Source organism: Anser brachyrhynchus (assembly GCF_964034855.1).
Source record: "Anser brachyrhynchus genome assembly, chromosome: 9".
Lineage (NCBI taxonomy): Eukaryota > Metazoa > Chordata > Aves > Anseriformes > Anatidae > Anser > Anser brachyrhynchus.
Window position 1 is genome coordinate 14,938,857 of NC_137703.1, and position 27,792 is coordinate 14,966,648.

Sequence of the window (27,792 nt, forward strand, 5' to 3'; positions counted from 1 at the left end):
CGGTAGGGACAGCCAGCAGGGCCCTTTCCATCTCTCTGCACACACAGAAATAAATACGTGGCTCCGTTCCTGAGGGATCGGTCCCTGCACTGGCTGCTGCACGGCTTTCCAGCATCCCCTCCTGTATTTATGTTCTCTGGATGCAAAGCTCTGGGAGCTGCCAGCAAACGCTGACATTTTCCCAGTGCTTCTTAGGGTGAAAAATGCTCAGCACAAAGCCCTGGCATGCACCGAGCTTCCCAGAGAGGCTGACCCCTGTCTCGCAGCCAGGCTGCCTGCTTCGGGAGCGCCGCTCCTCCCTGCGTGCCACCAGCCCCGCTGCAGGCTCTCAAAATTGTTGAGCATCGTAACAAGGAACCGTAAGTGACTCAGTAGGTTTAAGGACAATTTTTGCCAGGCAAAATGTGATGGCTTTTTTGGCCGGAGCTAGAAAACAGGGCTGCAGCTCCAAGCATCCCAGCTTCCAGCACACCATTGGCGTTAACCGGGAGAGCGAGGCTCTGCAGGACCCAACCCTGGGGTGCCTGAACTGGGGTGCGCCCAGCGTGCGGGGCCCCTCCTGACCCCGGGTGCAGGGTGCCGCAGCCCACATTGCCGGTGTCCCGTTGGCACGGGCCCTGAGCCTGGGTGTCCTTCCCCAAAGGGAATCGGGGGGGAAGGAGGAGGATGAAGCCACTGCCCCCAGTCCTGGAGCGGAGGTGGGGACATGCCGGGACACAGCACGGGGAGACTGCAGGAGAGAGATGGTCACCAGGGCTCATCCTGATCATTTTTCATCCTTCTACCCCTTTAATTTCCTAATTAATCCTTGGAAGGAATAGCTACTTGGACGCGGGGAAAGAACGAAACTCCTCCATCTGCGTGTGCTTAGCGTTTCACCAGGAGCCTGGGCAAGGCGTCAGCAGATGCAGTGCGGCGCAGGGAAGGGCGGCATCGCCTGGGGGACCTGCACAGCCCGCACACGTCCCCTGGGGCCAGCGCTGGGCCCGCTGGATCGGGCCTGAGCCGGGCAAGGCTTCGGCTGGTGCAGCATTTCGGTCGGTCCTTCGGGGGATAAGGGCTCTGTGTCCACCAGCCGAGCCTTCGCCCAAGGATTTCACCCGCTCGGGCAGGTCTGCAAGCCAGCGGGGACGTGACGGGGTGCAGAGCCCAGCCGGAGCTGTCACCCTGCTCCTCTCCGCCTGTCTGTCTCAAGACACTTCGGGCTCAGCCGTGGGTCCCCTTCCCCTGCCCTGCCTTTTTTTTTTTTTTCGAAGGAGGAGAGCTGCGTGCATCTTTAATTAGCACAAATTTAGAGAAACACAAATAAGAGACATGCCTGAAATAGTGTCGCCCCCGAGCAGGAGGGCAGCCGCGTCATGGAAAGAAAATAAAACCGCTTTTTATCTCTTCGGGCAATTTTTTTTTGGTGTTGTTTGTCTGCTTTCCGCGGCTCGCTCCGGCCCTGGGGAAGGAGCCCCCTTGGCCGCGGGGGGGACGAGCCCGAGGTGCGGGGCACGGCTCCGGGGACCGCGAAACCCGCCCAGGGCCGAGAGCCGGAGCCGGGCTCGCAGCGGGGCAGCGCCGTCGGGGGGCGGCCGGGCCGGGCCGGGGGCGAGGCGGGGGCCGCTCCCCTCCGCCCCCCGCCCGCCGCTCTCCGGTACCGGCGGGCGGAGCGGGGCAGGCCGGGCTCGGTGCCGGCCCTCCTCGCCCATCGGCCGGCCCCGCGGCCAGGCTCCACCTTCCGAGGGGGCCGCCGAGCTGTCAGGCGGCAGCACCGGAGCCGCCGCCGCCGCCGCCACCGGAGCGCCCCCCCGGGCTCCGGAGCCCCCCCCCGCCGCCGTCCTGCCGATGGCCCCGCTCGCCCGCCGCAGCCTCGCCTCCACGTAAGGCTCCGCGGGCGGCCCCGGGGCCGGGGGCTCGGGGGGGAGCGGCGGGAGCCCCGAGCCGGGCGGGGGAAGCGGGGCAACCCCCCGGGGGCAGCCCCCGGCCCCCGCCGTCCCCGAGCCCGTCCCGGGGCTCCCGGCTGGCTTCGAAGGGGGCCGGGTGCGAGGGGACCGAGCCGGGCTCCCCCGGGGCGCGGGGGGCCGGGGGGTACGGGGTGGGCTGGGGGAGAGGGGCACCGAAAGGCCGGCGGGGACGGGGCAGCATCCCGTTGTCCCCAGGGGATGAGAAGATGGCTGCCAGCGAGCCTTCGAGGCAGCCCGGTGATGCCCGAGGAGGCTCCGTGCCACCGCGCCTCCACCGGTGTGTGGAGGTGCGTCGGGTCTCAGCGCTGCCCCCGAGCCGCGCGCCTCGCTGGGGACGCAGCCTGAGTCAGCCCTTCCTCCGCGTCGCCAGGCCAGAAAAGCCCGTCGGTGCCTTCCTCGTCAGGCAAAAATTGCTTGCCGTGGAGGGCAGGAGGACGAGGAGGCGCCCGGCGAGTCCGGCCGAGGGAAGGAGGCTGCCCGCAACTTGTTCTTCAGGTTGTGTTGGGGGATGAAAGGGGAGAAGGAGCAATTTCCGAGCTCCCGGAGAGCGGCGTTTTCCCACGCGAGGTGCGGCGAGCCCGTGGGGCTCTGTGCCGTGGGGTTCCCTGGGGGAGGCAGCTGGGTTTTCCTGCGCCCGCGGTGGGAATTTGGTTTGGGACGGGCGAGCTGATGGGGCCGGGGGTGCTGAGCACCTGCTTCACCGCCTGTCTCTGCAGGAGGCTCCTCTGCACACAGGCAGCCCGGGACCTGGGAAGTGTCCTGCTCAAAAAGCATCCGAGCTCAGATCCAGGCTGCTCCTAACTCAGCGAGGGAAATTATTCTGGAAAAAGGCAGAGGTCGGGAAGCGACGGCGGTGGGTGGCTCTCCTCCCCAGCTTTGCCGCTCCTCTGAACGCAGCAGCCGGGGCTGGGGAAGCATCCCTTAGTGAAACGTTGCCTGCTTTTCGTACAAGCCGCCAGGGACGGATGCGCTGCGGCCGGGAGGCAGGCGTGGAGGCCCGGCCGGGTGCTGCCGGCAGATGTGTAGGGATGGACGAGGGATTTGAGGCTGCACGCCAATGGGTGCCCCTGCCAGGGCCCAGGGGGCAAGGCAGGGCAGGGGGAGCGGTGGGCAGCTGGCACCGTGCACCGAAAGGAGCTGCGTGAGTGGTGCTGGGCACGCCGTGCCGGGTCTAGCCCTTCGTGCTGGGTCTAGCCCTTCGTGATGCCAGCACGGCTCCGTACCAGGGTGCTCGGCCCCGCACGTGTGTTTTGGTGGTGGCGTGGGACCAGACAGCGGCGGCACTGGCTGCACGTGGGGAAAGGAAAGGGTAACGTCCATCACAAGGGAGCTGCGGAAAGGCAGAAGGGGAAAAGCCCATCCAGCGTGTGCGCCCGGGCTGGCCGTGACAAGGCTGGCACAACGCGGAGAGTGCATTCTCGTGTGATCGCAGAAAATACTTGGAGCGTGACTTGGTCGGGTTTTGTTTGCTGCAGTGGGACAGGAGCGATTTACGCCCCACCCCCTGCCCCAGGGGCCTCTCCCCAGCGCACCACAAGCAGAGGATGGTCTGTACAAAAAGATGGGTTGGGCAGGCTGGAAAATGCCATCCCTGCGGGAACCCGCGCCGCCCGTGTCCTGGGAGGCAACGCTGCGGGGACTGGCTGCCGGGGCATGCCTGGCTCCAGCCAGCGGGCTCAGCCTCGGGGTTGGCAGGATGAGGCCCCGCTGGCATCTCCGCCAGGGGCTTGAGCGTTTGGGGCCCTGTGGGGTCAGGCAGGAGCCCCGCAGGCAGCTGTGGAGGAGGCGAGGCGAGGCGAGGCGGCCACCCCGGCGCGGCACGGAGAGGGTGAGGGAGCGCGTCCCAAGAAGCACTCACAGCAAGGGTAGCCCAGCATTATTTGTAACCCCGGCGAGGGTGCTATTTTTAGGAAGAGGCAGATTTGATTTAATATCGCCTAATTTGCCGCTGACAATTCAGAGGCCGTCCAAATAAGCAGCAGCTGGATTCCTAAGGAGGCTTTTTCCTGCCCTTCCTGAAATCCACGGCTGACATGCCAGAAGTGGCATTTGTTATTCCAGAAATTGCTGGGGGAAAGCCCCTGGGGACGGCGCAATTAGCTCCTCTTTGCTTTGCTTTTCTTGCATTGCTTCGTGGCGCCCCACAACCTCTCACTAAAAGGAACAAGAGGTATTTTTGCTGCCACCCATCGCAGGAGCGCAGGGCTGTCTGCAGGCTGTGACTGGCAACGGCCCTGGGTTGGCGAGTTTCGGTACTTCCAGAGGCAAGGAAGGGTTCAGGCTGAGGTGTAAACTGATTTTTTCTGCAAAGCCCCAGACCTCCGGGAAGGGGGGAGTGCGTGTCCCAGGGCCACAGCCCAACCAGCAGTGAGCGTCCCCAGGACGGGCAGCCCTAGCTCTGCTCCTCCAGGGAGCTGGAGGCAGCAGGCAGATCCCCCCCCTTTGCCTTTCCTTCTGTAGACTGAGCTAGCTCGACTCTCTCAGCCTCTCCTTGTATAAATTTGAGATAAAACAGTTTCTGGTCCAACTAAACAGCTCGTTTGCCTGGAAACAGAAAGCCTGTTTGCACTCGCGGAGGATTTCTGACAGACTGCGTTCTCCTGAGCCAGCCACGGGGGCATCTCGCGACAGACACCTCGTCCTGGAGGTGTTCAGACACAACATTTCGGCTTCGCCCTGGGGTGAAGATCCCTGGGAAACTGGTGCTTGTGCGGGCATCTTTCTGTAGCCAGAAGGAAGAAGCCCCACGAGCGTCATGCCCTGCCAAGCCCAGGGGACAAAGAGCAGGGGTTCCTAAACCAGTGCCCCCAGCCCCTGCTGCGGTCCTGTCAGCCTGGCGGCCCCGCGGATAAGAAGTTTCCCTGGGGGACAGATGTGTCCCCTCCCTTGGTCTCCGCCTTGGCCCCTTCTTGTAGTGGAGGGGGAAGCAGCAGCAGGGAAAGGGGCTGGGGGAGCCCAGTGCCCCGGGCACAACCCGGTGCCTCCGCAGGCGACGAGCTGCAGGGGCTTCTCCAGAAAGCTGCTCTCTTCTCTGCCGCAGTGGCCAGAACCTCGTTTGCTTCCCAAAGCCCCGAGTGCCTTGCTCATACCATTCGAGCATCCCAAAGTCTTGACACCTGCGCTGTCCATTGAAGCGAAGGGATGACAATGTGCACGCACTCAGCGTGTTTAATACTCCATCGCCGTGGCAGTGACTGTTCCCTGCCCTCTGCAGGGCTGCTGGGGAGGTCCAGCAGCAAAGCAGGGCTTGCTCCAAGCTGGAGCTCCCGGCTGCCAGCACCTCCGCCTGTCAGGCTCATTCAGCTCCAGCAAACGTGTGCCACGGGTGGGTGCCAGCCACACCAGGCTCTGGTTTGTGTCTCCCAGACGTGCAGGTAGCTCTCGCTCCGGTGTCTGGAAAACTATTCCCAGGCAGCCCCTGCTCTGCTTTATCCACTTACTCCTGACCCCGCAGCCAGCAGTGAGCAGGGAGCTGGCCCTAAAACTGAGATCTAATTGCTCCTGTCTGCTCCTTGAAGAACAACCGTCTCGAGGGCCGTCTGCGTGTCCCCGGGATGCTGACATTTCCCCCCACATCTCAGCAGCTGATTCAGTTAAGTGAAGAAGCTAATAAATTTTGAAGCCTGCAAATTGATCGGCTGGCGTCTGTCACTTCGTTTGAAGCCCTCTGACATTTCCTCCGTGGCGCAGCTTTTCCTAGCACTTTTCTTCCTGCGGGTTCTCCCGCACCCGATTTTTAACACAGGTTTTCATTAGGAATGATGATCAGCTGCAGGAGCCGGCTAAAGGCCAGCACCAGCTCTGTAAATGGAGATGCGATTTGTGAATTTCCACATTCATTCACATCTTCTGCCCTCCAGGCATCGTGAGCTTTGTCTTTTGTAATTAACAGCATTGTTCCTTCTGCTTGTATCGTGTTAAATTTTCTGGAAATTGCTGATGGGAAAACTCCAGCTAGGGGCACCAGGGCTTATATCACCGAGCATTTCCCATGTTGTTCCCATTGCCTTGGGAATCCCCCCAGCATGGGGCAGTCTCTCGAGCAGGACAAGTCCCAGGTGCAAGCTCTGGGTGCTTGGGGCCAGCAGCGGGTCGGGGAGCTGGCAGTGCCACGGTGCCTCGGGACCGCTGCTGGGGAGAGGATGCTCATGGGTGATGTTCCCCAGCGAGCCTCCATTTGTCCACCCCGAGCATCCCTACGTGCCCGGTGGACGTCCAGCTCCTTTTCCTGCCTGCAGCAGCTGCCTTTTCCTCAGCTCGTGACCTCCACAGAGCCGCATCCTCCGGGTGCCAGGAGCAGGGACAAGGCTGCTGCGAGGAGCTGGGCTCCAGCTCCGTGCACCCACGCTCTGCCTCCATGGATCCCACCCCTCCATGGGTTCCCAGACGGGAAAGCACCTGTACCCCCTATTTCCAAGCTCACCAGCCCCGATGACCATAACGGTGGCTGTTTCTCCCCCAGGAGGGAGAGCTGGAGCCAGGAGGAAAGACGTGAGCTGTGGGGACAGCACTACTGACACCGGCCTCTCTTTCTTTACCACCCCAGGGAGGAGGCTGCTGGACGGGCACTCCTGCGGTGGCTGCTCTGAAGCCTTTGGATCTGCTGCCCACGTGAACCGGAGCCCACTGCAGTGCTGATGTGAGCCTGGGCAGCTCCTGGTGCGGTTGCGGGTGGCCGTGGGGTGGCCCCGCCGTGCCCCACGATGAGCGACGGGGGCTGGATCTCGCTCAGCCCGGCCGAGTTCGCCCAGCTCCAGCAGTACACCGACTGTGAGTACCGCGGCTCCCCGCGGCGCCCAGCCCTGGCCGCAGGGACTGGTTGACGCCCCTCGGCTCCCTGCCCGTGTTTTTAAGCATCCGGGGATTTTTCCTGCGGTGTTTGGGTCTGTTTGGATGGAGTTGGGGTTCAGGGGGCTTGGCGGGGTACGTCACCCACAGGGGTCCCCAGCCTGCAGGTTTCAAGGGAAGCTCCACCCTGGCCACCTTCCCATGCTGGCACGAAGGAGAAAACCCCCAGATACCCCCACTGAAGGTAGTGAGAGGTGAGAGCGGAGCTGCTTTGAAGGAACCAAAGGGCCCCGTCGCCACCCTGCAGTGGGGAGGGGACCCTTGAAGCTGGCGCTGCCGCACCCGGGAGCGCTGCGGACCCCTTCCCGCAGAGCCCCCGCGACGTGGGATGCAGCAGCGCAGACATGCGCTCGGCTCCATCCTTCCAAAGGCTCCCACATTCGTGAGCAAAACGAAATGCCAGCAAGGAAAGCAGGCAGGCTTTTCCCAAACATGCAGAGCTGCTCCACAGCTCAGCTCGGGTTGCCAGCCCTCTGTGATAATTTTACTTTTGCAGAGAAGGAGTTTTGCTTTTGCAGAGAGCAAAGCGTGAGCCTCATAACATTTATACGATCAGAGAATCGCAGAATGGGTTGGGTTGGAAGGGACCTTAAAGCCCATCCAGTTCCAGCCCCCTGCCATGGGCAGGGACCCCCCCACCAGCCCAGGCTGCCCCAGCCCCACCCAGCCTGGCCTTGGGCACCTCCAGGGATGGGGCACCCACAGCTCCTCTGGGCAGCCTGGGCCAGGGCCTCACCGCCCTCTGAATGAAGAATTTCCTCCAAATATCTAACCTAAATCTAACCTCTGTTAGTTTAAAGCCATTCCCCCTTGTCCTATCCCTACACCCCCTGACACACAGTCCCTCCCCAGCTCTCCTGCAGCCCCTTCAGGCCCTGGCAGGGCGCTGAGAGGTCTCCCTGGAGCCTTCTCTTCCCCAGGCCCAACACCCCCAGCTCCCTCAGCCTGGGTCCATAGCAGAGGTGCTCCAGCGCCTTGCTCATCTTCATGGCCTCCTCTGTAGGACTTGTACTATAGGTCCATGTCCTTCCTGTGCTAGGGGCCCCAGAGCTGAGTGCAGGGCTCCAGGTGGGGTCTCACAAGAGCGGAGCAGAGGCCCAGGCCCACCTCTCAGCCTGCCCAGGTGCCCCTGCATGCCATCCCTTCCCTTCCCTTCCCTTCCCTTCCCTTCCCTTCCCTTCCCTTCCCTTCCCTTCCCTTCCCTTCCCTTCCCTTCCCTTCCCTTCCCTTCCCTTCCCTTCCCTTCCCTTCCCTTCCCTTCCCTTCCCTTCCCTTCCCTTCCCTTCCCTTCCCTTCCCTTCCCTTCCCTTCCCTTCCCTTCCCTTCCCTTCCCTTCCCTTCCCTTCCCTTCCCTTCCCTTCCCTTCCCTTCCCTTCCCTTCCCTTCCCTTCCCTTCCCTTCCCTTCCCTTCCCTTCCCTTCCCTTCCCTTCCCTTCCCTTCCCTTCCCTTCCCTTCCCTTCCCTTCCCTTCCCTTCCCTTCCCTTCCCTTCCCTTCCCTTCCCTTCCCTTCCCTTCCCTTCCCTTCCCTTCCCTTCCCTTCCCTTCCCTTCCCTTCCCTTCCCTTCCCTTCCCTTCCCTTCCCTTCCCTTCCCTTCCCTTCCCTTCCCTTCCCTTCCCTTCCCTTCCCTTCCCTTCCCTTCCCTTCCCTTCCCTTCCCTTCCCTTCCCTTCCCTTCCCTTCCCTTCCCTTCCCTTCCCTTCCCTTCCCTTCCCTCCCCTCCATGTGCCCACCACGTTCCCACCTGTGCGGCCGTAGCGCGGTGCCAGCAGCGGGGCTTCGACCCCGAGCAGGATGGGGCTGCAGGCAGGGAGGCACGGCAGCACCGCCGGCATCTTGTCCTGCCTCTTCAGAGAGCGGGCTCTGCGGTATTTAATCACAGACCATAAAACACCATCTGTAATGCCGAGTCCGTGCACAACGTCTTCGTTTGGTTGATCAAAGTTTGGCAAGCGAGACTCGCTCGGCAAGCAGGGGGCGGCTGCAGCGTGCCTGGCGGCAGCTCCATAGGCGCTGCTGGAGAAGGAGCTGGTGTTTTGTATGGCTGTGAATATCCTTCCCTTCTCCAGACATCGCTCTGCCACCCTTGTGCAATCCACAAGGGGCTAATCGTGGAAATGGAAATGTTTTGAATGTCGGCACAGCTTTCAAGCGTGCAGAAGTTTTTCCTTTCCTAGAAAAAGAGGTGCGTTTGCTGTCCGAAGGGCGGGAGTGTGGTGGAGGAGCCTTCCTCCCCCCTCCCCAGGGCAGAGGTGCGGGGTGCGAACGCGGCGTTTCCCACAGCACCCCCTCCCGACACTGGTGCGAACTGGGGTGTCTCGTGGGAACGGGGCCAACCTCAGACGACCCCCAACCCGCCCCAGGAGCTCCCTGGGGTCCTCCCCAGCCCTCAGAGCCCCCACGCCGCTGCCTGGCCCTACCACCACCCCCAGCATGTGCCCGTCCCGAGTCCTGGATCGGTGCCCGTGAAACGGGTGCCTGGCAGTGGTGCTAGGAGGGCAGGTCCTGCTCACAGGTCTTTGCGCTGCTGTGGGATTCTTGGGGGAGGGTTTCAGGCGGCGGGGCAGCCCCCCAGCACACTGCGCCCCTCCAAAACGGAGAAAAGTGCAGCACAGGTGGCCCCTGCCCAGGCAGGCAGGGGACCTGGGGTTCCAGAAATCGTGGATCAGCAAGGAAACTTGTTGCCAGCGGTCTGGGGGCAATGGGGAACCTGCTGGTGCCCTGCTCAGTGCGATGTCTTTGTCTCCCCAGACTCCACCAAGAAGCTCAAGGATGTCCTGGAGGAGTTCCACGGGGATGGCGTCCTCTCGAGGTACAACCCCGAACAGGTACGGCCCTTTTCCCTCCAGCCTGCTCGGCCGTGCCGACGCAGGAGATGCTGCAGGGAGCCCCCGGCTCCTCAGCTGGCTCCCCAACCCCATCCCACCCCCTGCCACCGAGTCCCAGCACTGCAGGGACCCTTGCATCATTCCGGGGCATCTCCTTGCCAGGCAGAGGCAGGGAGGGGGTTTACTTTCTCTAACCGCTTACATACGCTTCCCCCAGAGCAAATTATTTTGCTGTTGCCAGTGCAAGGACCCGGCAGGCCCTCTACCTTGTCACACTTGCCAAGGAAAGGCCAGGGTTATTTTTTCCAAGAGGTGCTTTTAGAGAGTCGTTAGTGTGCCAGCATGACAGAGCCTTTTCAGAGGGGCCGTAATCACTAGAAAGGAGGTGAAATGAGAAAATCGGCAGGCTGAATGCAGCGAGGAGGGGCAGCCGAGCTACCCGGCTATTTAAGCTCACGGTGGGACTCCAGGATGCCACAAAAGGAGATTTCTCTGTGCTGCCCCCCAAAATGCCTCCAGCCCTGGTGGCACCAGCCCTAGCACGGCCCCAGCACGCGGGCAGCCTGGGGCCCCTTCGCATCCTGCGCTCCTGCAGCCGCCAGCACCACGTGCGCAGGGCCAGGGGGGTCCCAGGCGGCACGGGGGGAACGTTTCTCCCCTGCTGTTAAACCTCCGGGCTCCTCTGGGCCTCGCCGTGGCGGTCCTTGCCCGCCGCCACCAGTGGGTGCCTGAGGGGGCGTCTGCGGGTGCCCAGCACTGGGGGCTGCCCCCAGGCCTGCCCCATGGAAGCTGGGTGCTGGGGAGGCAGCAGGCGCGGGGGCCGGTTTGTGGAGGGGACCCCACACACGGCAGCAGGGAGGGCAGGGGGCTCTGCCCCCGCCGCGTGCCCTGGGCCTCCCCCACAGCCTCCCCTCCGCCCTCCCCAGCCCATCGACTACGAGGGCTTTCGCCTCTTCATGAAGACCTACCTGGAGGTGGAGGTGCCCGAGGAGCTTTGCCAGCACCTCTTCACGTCCTTCAAGAGGAAGATATGCCAGGCATCCCCCGAGGCCCAGCGCCAGAGCCCCGGCGTCCCTCAGTTTGGTGCACTCGGTGAGCCGGCTCTGCCCCTGCTGCTGGGTGCCTGGGGGGGCGACACCGTCCCCGTGGTGGCACAGGGGCAGGGGCCGCGGTGGGGACACTGGGTCCAGCCCCAGCGGGGCTGCCACAGCCTGGATCCGTGCCATCGGCTCCCCCCAGCCCTGCTCTGTACCAGGAAGGATGGGGCTTTCCCCGGGATGGGGGACCCAGGGGGCTTCGTGGCACTTATCCCTCCACTTCCTCCACGCGCTCAGAGCCAAAGTCACTTGATGCTGGCATCTCCATCCAGACCGAGGTGGCCTGAGCCCCTGTCACAGGTACCGATGCTGGTGGCCACGAGGTGTGCGGCCCCCGTGCAGAGTGGGGTGGTTGGCTGGGGGCTGAGCACCCGACCCGATGGCTCCGTCCCCTGCCTGGTGGATTTGCAGCGTGTGGAGACATCTGCTGAGAGCTATTTAAACTGCAAAACAGATAAGAAAAGCCTCCCCTGGTGCACGCGAAGGATGTGTCAGCCCCCTGCACAGCGGCGGTCCTTCCCCCAGGGACGCGGTGGGAGCCACCAGCCGTGCCGGAGGGTGGGGGGCAGCCGTAGTGCGGGACCCCCAGTGAGCCCCAGGCCGGGATGCCAGCCCACTTGTGGGCAAGCAAAGAGGACGCGGTGGCTAGCGGCCGGCAGCCGGGCGGGCAGGGGGTTCCTGGAGGACAGGGCTAGCGGGGGAGGCAGACAGGTGCCCCAAGCCCATGGGGATCCATCCTTTTTGCAGGGATCAACGGGAAAACGCTGCTGAGTGCCCTCGGGCGGCACGCGGCTGAGCCCAAGGGCTGCCACGGCAGCACGGCCGAGCCACCACCGGCGTCCCTGAGCCCGGCATCCATCACCAACGCCTCGCCCAGCTGGTCCCGGTCATCCTCCCAGAAGTCCACCACTGGCACCCCCTCTGCTCACAACTCCTCAGGGTCTTCAAAGGTCTCCTCGGGTTCCCTGCTCAGCCCACAGTCGCCAGGTGAGCTCGGCCAGGGCTGCACAGGGGACAGGTGGCAGGGTGGCTCCTGCGGGATCCCCACGCTGCAGGTGGTGTCCCCGGGGCAGCGGCGGTGACTTTCCCAACTGGGAGGCTCCCCAGGGCCTCAATGCCTGTGCTTTGCACACCGATGCCACCGGTCCTGAGCCACAGAGCCGCTGCCACTCAATGTCTTAATTACCTGGCAGCAGTTCCTAGGGAGAGAGGTGTTAACGAAGTGACTCACTGCTGCGCCGGGAGCGAGCGTCCATCTGCTGCGGGTGACACCGGCAGTGCCAGCATAGGTTGTCCCCTTCCCTGGGGACAGGTGTCATCACTCAGCCCCATGTCCCCCCATGCCACCCGAGTCCTGCGGAGCACCCCGGAGAATCCCGCAGCCCCCTCCTGAACGTGCAGCCCTAATTCTCTCCCCTCCCTCCCTGCCTGCAGGCTCGAGGAGCTCGGAGAAGAGGTTACCCTTCAGCCTCCGGAAAAGCCACAGTGCCCTGAAAGCTGCCCCCCTGCACCCCCCGGCCTCCCTGGCTCAGGTGGTCTACTTGAAGGACATCGTCTGCTACCTGTCCCTGCTGGAGAGGGGACGGGCGGAGGACAAGCTGGAATGTAAGTGGGACCCCGGGGGCCGCAGGCTGCCAGTTACTGGGTGAACTGGGAGGAACTGGGGGGACTGGTTCCTGGAGGAGGTGCAAGGGCCAGACATGCTGCGTCCTCCTCTCCCGTCATTCCTGCCCCAGGCCAGGCCGTGGCAAAGATGAGACCATGGGATGTCTTCCCAAAAAAGAGCAATATTTCAAAGAGGGAGAAAGTGAAGTGCGGGTATTTGTTGCTGATCACACCGATGGATCGTTTCAGACGTGGCGTTGTAATTAACTGATGAAGGCATGGCCAATAGCCACTGCAGGGTGGGCTGCGTGCCCACGCTCTGCTGGGGACCAGAGCTAGGCTGGCTGCAAGCCTGCGGGGCTGCAGGGCTGGAGAACAAATGCGGGGCTAGAATTAAACCCTCGTGATCCCTGCTTTTGTCCACCACCACCACCCCAGTTTTATTCCCTGGTATTCCCTGGGTTAATGCCACCACGGGGGGCCTGGGGACCTGACAGCAGGTATTTGGGAACTTTAACTGGGCTTGAAGGTTGTCCCAGGTGGGACCAGTGTGGGCTGGTGATGGCTGTGGGCACTGAGGGATGCTGAGCGGGGTCTGGCCGTGACCCTTCCTGCCAGGATCCCAGAGGAAGGCATGGGCACTGGCTGCAGCAGCCCCACGGGTAGGTGTGTGGCCTGGCATACATTTATCTTTCCCTCTTGATGGAAATTCAGACCCTTCCCCAAGGAAAAGAAGGGGCAGAAGCACGCGGTGTGGGGCACCAGGGCATGGGGGGCCATGGGACAGGTCCAACCTGCCACGGCTTTTCTTCTCCCTTCAGTTATGTTTCGCCTCTATGACACTGATGGGAATGGCATCCTGGACAGCTCGGTAAGCCAGAGGGGAGAAGCCTGGGGTGATGCAGGGTGTCCTCTCCGCGGGCGCAGGCGGGCTGGTGCAGGGCAGGCTAGTGGCACAGAGGATGAAGGCAGGGTGAGTCATGGGATGGGACAGGACAGGACAGGACAGGACACAATACAATACAATACAGTACAGTACAGTACAATACAATCATTAGGGTTGGAAAAGCCCTCCAAGACCATCTGGCCCAACCACCCCCCTACCACCAGTGTCACCCACTGAACCCTGTCCCCAAGCACCACGTCCAACCTTTCCTTGAACACCCCCAGGGACGGTGACGCCACCACCTCCCTGGGCAACCCGTCCCAATGCCTGACTGCTCTTTCTGAGAAGAAATGTCTCCTCATTGCCAACCTGAACCTCCCCTGGCGCAGCTTGAGGCCATTCCCTCTGGTCCTATCACTGGTTATCTGCGAGAAGAGGCCGACCCCCAGCTCCCCACAGCTTCCTTTCAGGCAGTTGCAGAGAGCAATGAGGTCTCCCCTGAGCCTCCTCTTCTCCAGACCAAGCACCCCCAGCTCCCTCAGCCGCTCCTCACAGCACTTGTGTCCCAGGCCCTTCACCAGCTTCGTAGCCCTGCTCTGAACACGCTCCAGGGCCTCGATGTCCTTCTTATAGTGAGGGGCCCAAAGTCACAGAGCGTGCTCCTGCTCTGCAGCATCTAGCAGCAGCTAAAAAAAGTTCACCCGTGGCCAATTCTGGTTCCAAGTCAGGTGCCTGTATTTGAGAAAAGGAATTTTGGTGCACAGGGAAGAAAAAAAGAACAACAACAACAACAAAAGTGATGTTTTCTCTGTTGTCTGTGGGTATTTCCCTCAAAACCCCTTGTTTTGCCAGGGTGGTTTTTCCAATGGATAACCCACTGCAGTTTTTGGGGTGGGTTCTCCAAGCAAAAAGCAGCTCCCTGCCGAGAGCTGGGGTGCTGCCAGCCTGCAGCTTGCGTGGGCTTGTGCCCAGGGCAGCCTTGGGCGCCTCAGGGCCTCTAAGGCCTGCAGCTGCCCCTCACCTCCCGGCGTGGCCGTGTCCCCGTGCACAGGAGCTGGATCGTATCATCAACCAGATGGTGCACGTGGCCGAGTACCTGGAGTGGGACTCCACCGAGCTGAAGCCCGTGAGTGCCCAGCAGGGGCCTGGGGGACTCGGGGCCACGCGCCGCACCGCTGTGCCACCGCCTCTCCCCGTCCCGCAGATCCTGAAGGAAATGATGGAGGAGATCGACTACGACCACGACGGGAACGTGACGCTGGAGGAGTGGATCCGGGGCGGCATGACCACCATCCCCTTGCTGGTTCTGCTGGGCATGGAGACGGTGAGGCTCACTCTCACGCTGCCGCCGGGCCCTCTCAGAGGACCTGGAGGAGGCCGCGGCGTGGAGCGAGGCCGCGGCGCCAGGAGCCACGGGAGGGCAGCCTCCCCTCGGCAGCCCACATGGGCCTGGCTTTGCTCCACACCATCGCAGTGTGCTCCAGTTCCATGCATGTTTAACCCAGGAGACGAGCACCCAAAAAAATGCCAGGTCCCTCTGCTGGGGCGGGATCCCAAGAGCGGAGCTCGGGAGGTTTCCACCCTCTTTATTTCCCTTTCCCGTTTTTTCGTCCTGCCAAGCTTCATGTCTTCAAGGTGCATCCAAGTCCCTGGACACCTAATGATAGTTTGCAGGGAAAGTTTGGGCTTTTTGCCAGTTCTGGGGTTTGCTTTCTATGGAGCTGCGAGCGGGCAGATTTTCAGGCAGGAAAACTCAAGCCATCAGGGAATTTTAAGTGGGAGATCTTCAGGCAGGAAAACTCAACCCACTTAAGTGGGTCCTGGGAAGTATTTGTGCCCAGATTTAAGAGATGTGCTCATCCAGCGAGGGTTTCAGCTGGCTTTATTTGCTCTCCCTGCTCAGCAAGCAGCTTTGCACGGCAAATAAAGTAAAGACGACGTGAAGCCGCTTGCAGGAGGGAGCCGGTGTCTGGTGAGGGTGATGGGCACATGGTGGCGGTGCCCTGGCCCCAGATGTGGCATCATCTGCAAAGTGTCCCCGCTGCCAGGCCAGGAGCTGAACGTCCCTGGGGAGATGTGCCGAGCACTGGGGGCAGCATGGGTGCGGGGGGCATACCAGGGAGGGAAAGGGAGCAGGGAATGACCCCCCACACACACTCTGCCCTGTTGCCCTGCAGAATGTGAAGGACGACGGGCAGCACGCTTGGAGGCTGAAGCACTTCAAGAAGCCTGCCTACTGCAACTTCTGCCGCACCATGCTGCTGGGCGTCCGCAAGCAGGGCCTCTGCTGCTCCTGTAAGTCACGTCCACAGGACGTCCCAGCACCCCATCCCCGCCGGCGCCCAGCAGGGCACCCAAGGCTCACGCTCGCCTCCTCCGTCCCTTCTGCCAGTCTGCAAATATACCGTCCACGAGAGGTGCGTGTCCAAAGAGATCGCCTCCTGCATCAGCACCTACGCCAAGTCCAAGAGAAACACCAATGTGAGTAGGTGGCCGGAGCACAGCACGTCTCTGGCCCTTCCATCTCCTGCCCCAGTGTCTTGCATGTTTTGTTGTTTGTTTTTTTTTTCTCCCTGGGGTTTGCAGCTCTTGCACGTTTCCAGCCTCGGGAGCCCCATCCCTGACTTGGTTCCGCAGGGGAGCGGGTGCTTGGAGGGGGCCGGTGGCCCCGGTGTGCTGCGCAGGGCAGCGGAGACCTGTCGTGGCTGTGCCGGGGCGTGCTTTGGAAAGGGCAGTGCCAGCCAGCACCCCATGAGACAGCCCCCCCCAAATCCCAAATCCAGGAAGTAGCCACAGAGCCAGAGGGGAGGCTGGAGGGCTTGTGGCTGCAGCATCCCCCCCCCCCCCCCGCCTCTCGCAGGTGATGCAGCACACCTGGATCGAGGGCAATTCCCCCGTCAAGTGTGACCGGTGCCACAAGAGCATCAAGTGCTACCAGGGCATCACCGGCCTGCACTGCGTCTGGTGCCAAGTCACTGTGAGTAGGCAGGGGCAGGCGGGCTGGGGGGACCGCACCATGCTGCCACCTCCGTGACGCCGCTCCCTGCCTCCCAGCTTCACAACAAATGCGCCTCTCACGTGAAGCCGGAATGCGACGGGGGCCCTCTGCGGGACCACATCCTGCTGCCTTCCTACATCTGCCCAGCGGTCCTGGTACGTGGCCGCCTGGCCCCACAGCCCCACGCCCGGCCCGCTGCCCTGGCCCCACGGCCTCCCCACCTACCCCTCGCCCTGTCCCCCAGGAGCGGCAGTCCCACTGCCGGAGGTCTGAGAGCGACTCCCCGGCCGGCACCAGCCCTGAGGACAGCCAGAGCTTCAAGTTCAACGCCACCACGGCGGACGGGCAAGGTCTGCAGGTAGGGTCCGGCACCGGGCCACGGCCAGCCCTGCCGGGCCAGGCCCCGCGGGGGCCGGGCGTTTGCAGCCTTCGTGCTTTCTTTCTGCCTCGCAGATCAGCCCCAGGCCCGGGACGCACCCCCTGCTGGTGTTTGTGAACCCCAAGAGCGGAGGAAGGCAAGGGGAGCGGTAGGTGTGCCCCTGTGCGGGGACAGCATCCCTCCCTGGCCCCACCGCCGGGGTCTGCGTCCCGTCGGGATGCCCCAGCCGCTAGATGTGGACTCTCCTCCGTGGCATCCCTCACTCTCTCTCTTTCCCCAGGGTCCTCCGAAAGTTTCACTACCTGCTCAACCCCCGGCAGGTGTACAACCTGGACCGTGGCGGGCCCACTCCTGGGTACGGAGGTGCCGCGGCCACCGGCAGCCGCCCCAACCCGCCCCGGCACCCCCCTGCCCTGCTCCGTGACCGCCTTTCTCTCTTCGCTCCGTCCAGGCTGAGCTTTTTCCGGGACACTCCGGATTTCCGCATCCTGGCTTGCGGAGGGGATGGCACCGTGGGCTGGATCCTGGACTGCATAGGTGAGCAGGCAGCGGGAACACCGTCTGATACGTAGCCTGGCTCCTGCAGAGCGTCCGTCCCCGTATCCCCTGCAAGAGCTGTGCCTGGGCCCTGCCACCCAAACAGCCCCTGGGCTCTGCTGGCGTGAGGAGGGACATCAAGAGGAGCAGGGAACAAGCCCAGCCTGGGTGCTGCCCCTCCAGCGCTGCCCCAGACCTCTTTCTCCATGCTCTGCAGACAAGGCGAACCTGCTGAAGCACCCGCCGGTGGCTGTCCTGCCCCTGGGGACAGGCAATGACCTGGCCAGGTGCCTGCGCTGGGGAGGAGGTGAGGCTGTGCGAGCGTTGCCCTGGGGGGATCCAGCCCAGGGGTGCCCCCGCATATGCCCATGGGGTGCCATCCCGGGGCAGCACCTCGCTGGTGCCCCCCCACCAGCCCCAGAACCTTGCAGCATGGCTCTGCTCCCCTTCACCCTCCTCCATCCTCCTCCAAGGCCTCTTCTGTCCCGTCCAGGCTACGAAGGAGGCAGCCTGATGAAGGTCTTGAAGGACATCGAGCACAGCACCGAGGTGATGCTCGACCGCTGGCAGATAGACGTGATTCCCAGCGACAAGGAGGCCAACGGAGACCCTGTCCCGTACAGCATCATCAACAACTACTTCTCTATTGGGGTGGTGAGTAGCAGGGCCACGCGAACGAGGCCGGCCAGAGCAGGAGCCCAGCAGAGCGCCCCGGCACAGCCACAGCCCCAAACCTGCCTGGATTGTGGCTTTTGGGGTGATCCCTCAGCTCCTGGGAAATGCTCCTCAGCCGGAGCGAGGCTGCCCAGGATGCCAGTTCCCACCACCTCTACCCCCCTACTCAACCCCAAAATGCTCTGAGGCAGCTAAAAACACCTCTGGTGCTTTGCTGCCCAGGTAGGGGCCCGGGGGTGCCACCACCGTGTTGCCTACGTGAGGGCACCGCTAGACCCAGGCTCCTCGCTGCGCCCAAAGGGACGGGAGGGCCATGCTCCCCAGAGCCCTGTGCCATCGCGGCCAGCCCCAAAAAGCCAAGCTGAGCACAACGTGGGAAAGCAGGAGCAGGGAGCAGGCCTGTGCTCCCCATCGCCTCCTCCGCTCCTGGGTGCCGGGTGGTGGGCAGGGAGGCTTTGGGTTGCAAATGGCCCCCGCGCTGGGTTCGGCCTTGGGCTTCCCCGCGTCCCCCCGCCCTCTCTCGGCAGCGTTTCCACTTGGAGCCTCTATGAGGAGGGAAGGAGGCCAAGTGTGCTAATTGTGCCTTGCTTAACGAGCCCATTCAAAGCTCTGCAAGCAGCCCTGGCCGAGGCTGCCCTCTCAGTTACATGGGAAGTACCCGCAGAGGTCCTGAGCCCCTCTACCAAGCCGCCACCTCGTGTGCTTCCAAGGCCCACGTGTGGCTCTGCGGCAGTGTGGGGCACCCCCCGTACACTCCCAATATGGTGCCCGCCGGCCTCGGGAGCCTCATCCCAAAGCCAGGCCCCTTTGTCCTGCTGGAGCGGTGCCCGGCTCCGTGCCGGGGCTGCACGGCCTCGGGTGGTGCGAGTGGGGCTGCCCCGCAGAGAGCTGCGTGCTGGGGGCAAAGCGCCGAGCTCCCGCATCCCATTGCGCACACGGGGAGGGGGGGCTCTACTTCCCAGCCCTCTCACTACCATGCCGTGGGTATCTCTGCCCTCCTCTCCGTGCAGGATGCCTCCATTGCCCACCGCTTCCACGTCATGCGAGAAAAGCACCCTGAGAAATTCAACAGCAGGTAAGCGCTGCCCGGCTGCCCTGCCGCTGCCGTGGGGCTGCCCGGTGTCCCCCGGCGCCGAGGGGACGTGCCGGAGCCCCCTCCCCTCCCACCACCACCACGGGCAGGCTCCTCTCGCCCCTCTCCCCGTGGGACGGGGCAGTTCACGTGGCAGGCTGCTCGAACTTGGCGGTGCGTCTGCTTGCGTTCATCACGCTTTGTAATTAGCGAGGAATTCAGGACCAGCAGGAGCAGGCCGTGCGGCGAGGGCAGGGCAGGGAGCAGGTCACGGCTAGCCGCGGTCCTGCCAGAGCTTCGCAGAAACGGCTCCATTGGGGGAGGCCAGGGGAGGCCGGGGTGGCTCACGTCCCCATTGTGGTGGCTCCAGACAGGGTCTTGCAGCCCCTCTCGCTGCTGCCTGCGGGGCTGAGGGGGAGCTGCCGCCCCCAGGGAGGATGCTCACGCTGCTCCTTGCACCCCAGGATGAAGAACAAGCTGTGGTACTTTGAGTTCGGCACGTCAGAAACTTTCGCCGCCACCTGCAAGAAGCTCCATGACTATGTCGAGGTGGAGGTGAGTTTCCAGGAAGGGGCCTGGCTCTGTCTGGGAAGATGGGGCTGTTCGGGAGGTTTCGCCGAGGTCTCTCGGTGTCTTTGGAGCTTCGGGGAGAGGGTGCCGGGACAGCTCTGACACCCCAGGGTGGTGGCAGGACCTGGGTGTCCCCCTGTGGGATAGGTGTGTACAAGGCCCAAACCTCTGCAACCCCTGCAGCCAGGCTGATAATGATCAAAATAATTAATTAATCAAATCATTAATAATTAAATTATCAGAGAGCAGGAGCAAGAGTTCCCGCTTGTCCAAGCTGAAGCATCCCACAGACCTGCCACCCACCTCAGCAGCTCCCTGTGCCGAAGTCCCCTCGTCCCCTGCCCTCTTTGCCGGCACGCCGAGGGAGCAGCCCTCAGTGCTCCCGTGGGATGTGCTCAGCGGCAGCGTGTTGGGGAGGGTCTCCAGGGGCTGGGCACGTCCAGGGAAGAATTTTGTTAAAGTCTGTGCGTCGGCGAGGCGGCTGCTCTTCAAACACAGCCCGCATCTCCAGTGAGGAGCTCGCTGCAAGGCCAGCCAGCTGCAGGCAGAAGAATAGCCCTGTGTTTTTCCCCTTCCAGCTGAATTTGAGAGTGTGCCTGGAATATTCTCTCTGTAAACTCCGTGTCTGCTCACAGCCGTCTTTGGATTACATGGAAACAGCCTTTAATTAGAGGAGGGAGGAGGGACCGCTGCGTGCCAGCGGTTGCTAAGAGCTCTGTCATTTTGCAGTTTGCATTGGTGGGGTTTGTGCTGGGCTTTGCTGCAAACTTCCGGCTCGCCTTATCTCTGCATAAATGCCCCCTTTTAGAACTGAATCTTGAGGGCTACAGGAAAAAAAAAAAAAAAAAGAAAAAAGAAAAAAAAACCAACACAACTGTTGCTGTTGTGGGTCTGGCCGTGCTGCACACGGAGCTGTTAGCGCGGCGTGGGCATCCCGGGCGGCCAGGAGAGCTGCCGAGTGCGAGCAGCGTGTGAAGAGAGGTTTTGAAGCCTGTGTCTACACGGGGAGCTCCAGCCCCTCCTAAATCCTGCAGGGCTCCAGCTCTGCCCTCCAGATGAGACGGGGCAGGAGCTCCTGCCCCGTGCTGCCCCGTCAGCTGCTACCGCCACGCACGCGGGTGCCCAGGAGGGTGAGACCCCAGCCCCAGGGCCGGGGGCTGCTGGAGGATGCCCCCTGTGCCCCTGCCGTGCCGGCAGGAAAGCGTTAACCCGGCAGCTTTTTAAGTTGAAAGTAGCAGCAGCCCGTCCTCCCTCCAGCTCCGAGGCAACTGTCATCTGTGCAGAGAAATGGCAGTTTTGTTTTGGAAATTGGCACTCGCTGCGGTACAGCTCCTGGAAATGAATTTGCTTTTTCCCCAGCTGCAAATTTCTACTTCCAGCGTCGCTGCCAGCACGCCGTCAGCTGCCCCAGCTCAAAGAGCCCATTGTAGCACGCTGGCATGCAAACAGAGGAGGGCTGCAGAGGGAGAAACTGCTCCTGCTCGCTGGCCCCGCGCCAGGGTGCGGGTGTGCGGCAGCGTGCCCGTGCCCGCAGCCCCGCGGGACTGCACCCGCAGAGGTGCCCGCGCCGTCCCCCAAGTCCCGCGATGGACTCGCGGAGATGCAGCTGCGGACGAGGTGCTCAAAGCCCACGGGAATTAACGCCTGGGGTCGGGGAGGGGGCGAGGCTCTGCCCGGCCGGAGCACGGGGTGCGTCGTCCGCAGCGCCCGCGAGGAATCGCGGACCGCTTGCTCAGTGCCCGCTGCTCGAAGCATCAGTCCCACAAGTCGTGGTGTTATTAAAATGTGTTGGGAAATAAGTGAAACCCAGCCTCGGAGAGGCATTTTTTGGAAACCAGGAGATGATGCCTGCCTTTTGCTTTCACGGCAAGGCTAAAAATAAGATCACTGACACGAGGGGAGGCAGAGGAGATCTGAACAGAGGTGCTCGCTTGTGTATGCACCCAGCTCTGCCGGCCAGCAAGCTCAGCTACTGAGGAATGCTTATAGAAAAGTGTATTAAAAATAAGCTTGAAACCTTCACTCAGCTCAAGCAAAACAACAGAAGTCAAAGCAGCGACGGGGTTTTATCGGCCAACTCACATTCCTCTTGGCAAAGCAACACAGGGAGCAGAAATTCCTTCGCATCACCAAAACGCAGGGAAAAATGTGCCGGTGTTTGCTGAAGTGTAGCCTAGCAGGTAGGGAGCAGATGCTTGGAAAGAAATACAGATGCTTCAAGGAAAATACAGATGCTCTAGCGAAAATGGAGTTGAAAGTGAGAGACGGCTGCTTCCTACGGCAGTCCTGACTTCAGGGGGATGCAGACAGAAGAGCTCTTGTTTCTTCAGACCTAAGGCTCCATCCTTCCTGGTGGAGGACGAGGTAAATGCCATGTGCTGGGCATCCTGAATGCAAGACCTGCGGTGAAGGGCTGCGTTGCCACATCTGCTGCCCCCAGCCATGCAGGACAGCCACAACCACCAGATAGTTCACCCTTTTTAGGGCGCTTTCAAATCCATCAGTCCTGCCGTGTGAGCGTGAAGTGCCAGGCACCAGCCTGTGCACCAAAAACGGACATTTTTCCTCCGTCACCTTTCTTGTAATCCCCTCCCAGTCATTTCTAGTTTCCGACAAGGCAAACTGTTTGGGGTTAGCCTTGGGGCAGCCACACTGTAGGGTTCGCAGAGCTCGGGTGGAGCAAGGGGAAGGGGGAGGCTCGTGCTGGAGAAGCTCATGAGGTTTTCGTGGGGCTGGGCTGGTCCTGCTTGCTCAGGTGTCTTGTGTCCGGCAGTGCGACGGGACCCTGCTGGACCTGAGCACCACTTCCCTGGAGGGCATCGCCGTCCTCAACATCCCCAGCATGTACGGCGGCTCCAACCTCTGGGGCGAGACCAAGAAGCAGCGCGGCTACAACCGGGTGAGCAAGAAGGCGCCGGAGAAGCTGCACGCCACGGTGGTCACCGACACCAAGGAGCTCAAGTTCTGCGCGCAGGGTGAGCAGGGGGGGGCCAGGGGTGCCCAGGGAGGGGTCCCTGCGAGCTGGGGAGGGCAGGGGGCTCTGCCCACCCTGGCCTGACTTCTCCAGGGCCACTGGTGCCGAGGAGGGGCAGGAAGCAGAGCTGCAGAACTGGCACAAGAGGCTTTTTTTAAGCTTCCCTCTGCCACAGTGCCGTCAGCCTGGCTGGCTTCTTGCAGGAATGGCTTGTTAGCTGCGAGCTCCAGCTCCCAGAGCCAGGGCACCTGCAAGTGGCAGAGGGAAAAAAGCAGCCCTGCACTCCCCGGAGGCACCGTGCCCGCCTCGTACCCCTGCCCAGCACCGTGCCCGCGCCCCGGCCAGCGTCTTGCAGCTTCTGCCTTGTTACACCCAGCACCAATGTGCAAAGGGCTGGCGGGGGGGCAGTGCCGGGACCCGGGTGCTGTTTCAGGCAGGGAGATTTACACTCTCGAGATTTTGTGGGAGCTCCCTGCCCGACACGGGGCACTGAGCCTATCGGCCGGGGGGGCTCGGATGAGCTTGGGGGGACGGGTTGTGTGCGGGAGCGCTCAGGCCGCCCATGAATGAAAGCCAGACGGGTTCAGGCTGGAGAGCTCAGACTCGGACGGTTTCCTGGGCCGGAGGCAGCCTGCCAAACCCGGGGGACAAAGCAGGAGCTTTGCTGCAGGCTCTGCTCTGGAGCCAGACCCGGTATTTTGCTGCTGTAGGCAGATGGCTGGCTGTGCCCTCCTCCGGCCAGCGCTGCCTGCTCGCAGTCCAGCTCCAGAGGGGGGCTTTTTGGCACTGGGCTTGATGTTAAATCGCTTTGAAAAAAACGAGCACGCTCTCACTAGCCACCCGGGGAGCATCCCCGGGGGCCGGTGCTGCCCCAGGGCCCCACCATCAGCCAAACGAGGCGCAGAGGGGATGCCCCAAGCGGGGACGCAGGGATGTGACGGCTCGGCCCCAACTCATGTCCCTCTCTTGCAGACCTCAGCGACCACCTGCTGGAGGTGGTGGGGCTGGAGGGCGCGATGGAGATGGGGCAGATCTACACGGGGCTGAAGAGCGCAGGAAGGAGGTTGGCCCAGTGCTCGTCTGTCACCATCAGGTATTTGTCCCTGTCCTGGCAGAGCGCCCGGCGGGCAGCAAAAGCTGTCACCTGCGTGACCCCGCGCTCCCTCTTGCAGGACCTCCAAGCTGCTGCCCATGCAGGTGGACGGCGAGCCCTGGATGCAGCCCCCCTGCACCGTGAGTCCTTGGGGAAGGGGTGGCAGGGCCGGGGGTGGCTCAGCTCCCGGGGCTTGGTGCAGGGAGGCTCTGTGCCCTGCTCCTGGGTGCTGAGCTGCTCCCTCGCGGGCTGGCTGGGGCTGCTCTGTGGGGCCCCCGAGCCAGGGGATGCTCGGTGCCCGGCCAGAGCGTGACTCACCCCTCAGCTGGTTGGGAGCTGCTCGCCGATCTGTGCTCTTCGTTTATTTTTAGGTCAAAATTACACATAAAAGCCAAGTGCCAATGCTGCTGGGCCCTCCCCAGAAGAGCAGCTTCTTTTTCCTGAAGAGGAGAAACCGAACTCGAGATTAACCCGTGCGCAAGGAGCTGCAGTCCAGAGGCACCCAGCTGTCCCAGGCGTCCCGCGGGCTGGCGACCTTCATCTCCGCGCCCCTCCTGACCCCTCTCTCTGCTTTGGAAACGCCGCCTTGGAAAGCAGACCCGGGCTGCGAGGGGCAGGAGGGGCTCCCGCTCACCCCCAGCCCCCACGCCGCGGTGGGGGGACGAAGCCACCCCAGCCCCGTGGGGATGCTTTGCCCTGGGAAGGGCTCAGCGGCTCCTTCCCGGCCACCACGGGCATTTTCTGCGATGGGCACAGGCAGCCGGGCGTGCAAGGAGCGCGTTCGCTGGAGCGGCGCTAGGACTGTGTTTTTTTCCCTTAATTTAAATAACTGCCCCCTTCCTCCCGCAGAGCTGCAAACGAACGTGCTCCTGAGAAAAAAGCCAAGCTTCACTTATTTATTTGTAGCCCTCTCGAAGCACACTTGGTGTTTTGCTGCACTGGCTTTCTGTCCACCAGACCTACGCATCTGAGAAGTTATTTATTTTCGTAGCCCAGGGGAGATGGCATCCTGACCCTTGCTTCCCTCGCTGCCACCAGAGCAGGCTTTCCATGCCTTGGGCTAGCTTTTCTGGGTTGTTTTGAAGCAGATGCAAATGCGGTGTTCGCTCTCAGCCCTGGAAGCTGCTTCGGAGAGCACAGCCTGTGGGGCAGGTTGTGCGGGGATAGACCTCGTTTGGGACCTGGGACGAGCCCAGGGCAGAGAGAAGGAGCAGGCATTGGGGTGGGGGAATGGCCAGGAGGGGACCCCCTGCCAGCAAACCCCAGCTCCGGGTTGGACTTTGCGTCTGGGTTTGTATTTATGTATTTATTCAACATGCTTGGGGCAGGGGGGGGGGCTCCAGGAGTCGCTTCCCTTTTACGAGGTGAGTTGGACACGAATGCCACCCCCTTTCTTGCTGACTGTCCTGCCAGTGCCCTGGCATAGGCTGCATCCGTGGCGCCTCCTGCCTCGCTCGGGGTGGCTCAATGGGGAGCTTCGCATTGCCCCAAACCTCCCAGCCCGTGCAGGGGGCTGGGGACAGATGTCCAGCAGCTCCTCTCCCCTGGAAGTGTCCCCTTTTTGCACGTCCCCAGCTGCTTCTCCAGGACAATGCCCTCCCAGCGGGGACCAACGCTGGGTCCAACGCTCGGACGCTTGCTGGGTTGCTGCGAGGAGCAGCGGGAGCAGCCGGCCCTTGGTTTCGTCACAGCCACGTCTCTCCCTGAGCCACCCCAAAGCCAAGGACGCAGACCTGAGACCCAGCTCTTCTCCCAGGACGCGATGGGGACCAGACAGCGGACACGGTCACGGAGGGTGCCATGGTCTGGGTGCATTCCCTGGCTCACAACGGCAGGACCAAACCCCAGGAAGGCTTGCTGCTTCTCCTGCAGGCACCAGCTGCCCTGCACAGTGGAGTGTGGCTCCCAGATCAGCCTCCCCCCCCCAGCAGCTCCCCCGGGCCCGGTGGGGTGCCCTGCTCTGCTGCCATCGTTAAGTTTCAGAGTTAACAGCGAAAGGGAGTCGTTCATCATCCTCCTCGGGTACAGACACGGTGGCTGCAGGTCCCGTGCAAGCCCCTGGGTAGGAAGCGATGTCCAAGGGCAGTGGCCAGCGCACACGAGCGTGTCCCCCACAGCTTGTAAATGTGCCCCCCCCTCCCCTTAGCCAGGGCGGCCGTTAATGAGTAGCCAGGTGGCAGTGTACGGGATGCGCGCCAAAATAAACCCCAGTTCTCATGGAAGTGCAGCCTCCATTTCTCCGTGCCCCTCCTTGATGTTATCTGGGAATCTCAACACTGGCATCTGGGGAGGATTAAATCAAAAAACAACTGAAAAACAAAACAAAACAAAAACAAACAAAAAAAACACCTCCAAACCTCTGCTGGCAGCCTGGGCAACAGGTGGGCTCTGCTTGGTGTGACGAGACGTGAGATCGGGGGCATTTGTAGCAGCAGATTTGGCTCCTTTTCCCTGCCCGCTTGGTCTGGACCTGTTGTTTATGCCGTGGCTATGTGCCTGGAGGAGAGCAGCAGGTTTTTTTCTCCGCAAACCTGATCCTTGCACCTGGTCCCGCTTCGCTGGGCTTGTGCTCCGGGCAAAGAGCAGCACGCGGGCCGTCTGCTGGGCTCTTGCACTGGCGGTGGCAGCGGAACCGAGGCAGCAGTGCTCTTTTGGCTCCTGTGCCCCGCAGGACACGACAAGCCCCCCATGTCACTGCGACAGTCACGCACCAGCACCGGTCTGCCACGGCTCTCCTGGGGACGTCCTCTCCTGGTGGCAGTGAGACGGTCCCCAGGGGGGCGTCTGCCCCACGGCGGCGCTGCTGGGGTGTGCCTGAGCCCCAAGCCTGCCACCTCCTCCACGGGACGATGGCTTGGGTCTGCTCCCACTGCCATGCCAAGGGCATGAAGCAATGGGGCCGGTGGCTGACTGGTGCCTGAGGCCAGCAGCGCAAAGGTCTGCCTCCCGGGAGCCCCGCAGGGACGGGGGCAGCAGCCCGCCCGTGGCAGCGCAGAGGAAGGACACACCGCGTGGCGCTTCAGGTCCCCAAACCCTCTGTCCCCCTCGGTGTCACCCCCATTGGTACCCCAAAGGCTGCAGGACACGGTGGGGTCCCTGCCCTCCCCCAGGGGGGCTCCAGCCCTGGGCTCCCACCGCGTCCGCAGCCTGCATGGCAGTAGCGTGGCGCTCGGTGCGGTGCGCGTGTTGCCGTGTCCGCCTGGCCTGCCGCGGGCTTCTGTCCAATAAAGCTGGTGACGAAGCACTGCCTGGTCCTGAACGTCGTGTCCCCGGGGCCTGGCCAGGCGTGGGGGCCCCACTTTTGGGAAAGCAAAGGGGCCATGCCCCACTGAGGGCACCCGGGTGGCAGGATTTCCTGCGTCACGACAGAACCGCGCAGCCGAGCTGTGTTCGTCGGGAGGTGCGATGGGCAAAATTTAGAGCCTGTGATTTGTTGTTTTGTTGTGTTTTTTGTTTGTTTGTTTTGTTTTGTTTTGTTTTTTTCTGAGTAGGTTCTAAGTTTAGCAGGCACCGGTCACCATCCCTCTCTCGATTGGGGCTGCTCGGGCGCTTCAGCTTTTCCCAAGGCACCACGAGGAGACCCCAGGGCACCCTGGCACCTGGCCCTGCTCGGGTGCAGCCTGGAGGGAAGGGCAGGGCCAGGTGGGCCCCCAGGGTGCTCCCCCCTCCTCTGCAGCAGCCACCTGGGCTGCCGGGGGTCCCAGTTCTGCCCACGTCTGCCTGCGACCCAGCTCATCCCCAGCAGCACAGCGTGCTGCCTGCCCGTGCTTTCGCCGCCTGCCCGACTGCACGTCAGCTGCTGATTTTACCGGCGGTGATTGAATCCTTCTTGCCCACACGCGGGGGGAACGTGAGAGCGCCGGCTCCTGCAGAGCCCCCCGGGAGCACCCCCCACGCGTGTCCCCAGCATGCAGGCACCTCGCTGCTGGGGCACCGTGGCGGCTCCCCTGTTCCACGCAGGGCACGGCGAAGAGACGAAGCGCCTGCAGCTCCCAGCATCATCCCTGGGGAGCAGTGGTGGCCCTGGAGGATTCCAGAAGCTCCCCACTATGCCAACAGCCACAGGAAAATTCCTAAGATGTGCTGGGCAGCCGTGCCGGGGCACCCGCAACCCCATGACCCCCTGAGGATTTCCAAGTGGCCAGGGCCAGGCCGTGCGGAGAGGCTCCCAAAGGTCCGGGCACCCTGCTGGGATGCAGGCAGGAGGCCCCACTCCTCCCCAGTCCGAGAGGGACGGCAACTGCTGAGCTCTCCCTCCATTTACCCTTTCCAACAGGGGATTG

General features: G+C 62.6%; 1 protein-coding gene and 1 long non-coding RNA gene across 5 annotated transcripts; one reads left to right on the forward strand and one right to left on the reverse strand.

The window, feature by feature from the left end:
• LOC308199988 (diacylglycerol kinase beta-like) lies at positions 1-26,751 on the forward strand. Of its 4 annotated transcripts, XM_080604976.1 has the most exons (25): positions 153-1,865; positions 6,496-6,719; positions 9,547-9,623; positions 10,550-10,715; positions 11,468-11,707; positions 12,155-12,325; positions 13,147-13,196; positions 14,263-14,337; positions 14,416-14,535; positions 15,389-15,506; positions 15,604-15,692; positions 16,072-16,188; positions 16,266-16,364; positions 16,454-16,567; positions 16,663-16,736; positions 16,869-16,943; positions 17,040-17,125; positions 17,343-17,432; positions 17,619-17,779; positions 18,811-18,875; positions 19,337-19,427; positions 22,216-22,417; positions 23,389-23,509; positions 23,589-23,649; positions 23,881-26,751. In XM_080604976.1, exons 2-25 carry the CDS (start codon positions 6,653-6,655, stop codon positions 23,977-23,979), a joined length of 2,628 nt encoding a protein of 875 aa, XP_080461102.1. In that variant the 5' UTR covers positions 153-1,865; positions 6,496-6,652; the 3' UTR covers positions 23,980-26,751. The 4 variants fall into 4 exon arrangements, with proteins under 4 accessions (XP_080461104.1, XP_080461105.1, XP_080461102.1 ...); XM_080604977.1 differs by lacking the exon at positions 153-1,865 and having other exon boundaries at positions 6,652-6,719; positions 9,547-9,607; XM_080604978.1 differs by lacking the exons at positions 22,216-22,417; positions 23,389-23,509; positions 23,589-23,649; positions 23,881-26,751 and adding an exon at positions 20,802-22,199 and having other exon boundaries at positions 1-1,865.
• On the reverse strand, positions 6,730-10,730 carry LOC308199994. The gene is made up of 3 exons (XR_013955138.1): positions 10,592-10,730; positions 8,540-8,658; positions 6,730-7,827 (listed from the first exon to the last, which is right to left on the reverse strand). It is a non-coding gene; the product is annotated as an uncharacterized lncRNA (long non-coding RNA).
• Positions 26,752-27,792: the final 1,041 nt, after the last annotated feature.

Excerpts from the sequence above, each read along its gene's own strand:
- LOC308199988 (XM_080604976.1), top strand. The coding sequence starts at position 6,653 with ATGAGCGACGGGGGCTGGATCTCGCTCAGCCCGGCCGAGTTCGCCCAG. Across the intron at positions 13,197-14,262 it reads ATGGCATCCTGGACAGCTCG|GAGCTGGATCGTATCATCAA; the intron begins GTAAGCCAGAGG and ends CCCCGTGCACAG. Across the intron at positions 18,876-19,336 it reads CCTGAGAAATTCAACAGCAG|GATGAAGAACAAGCTGTGGT; the intron begins GTAAGCGCTGCC and ends CTTGCACCCCAG.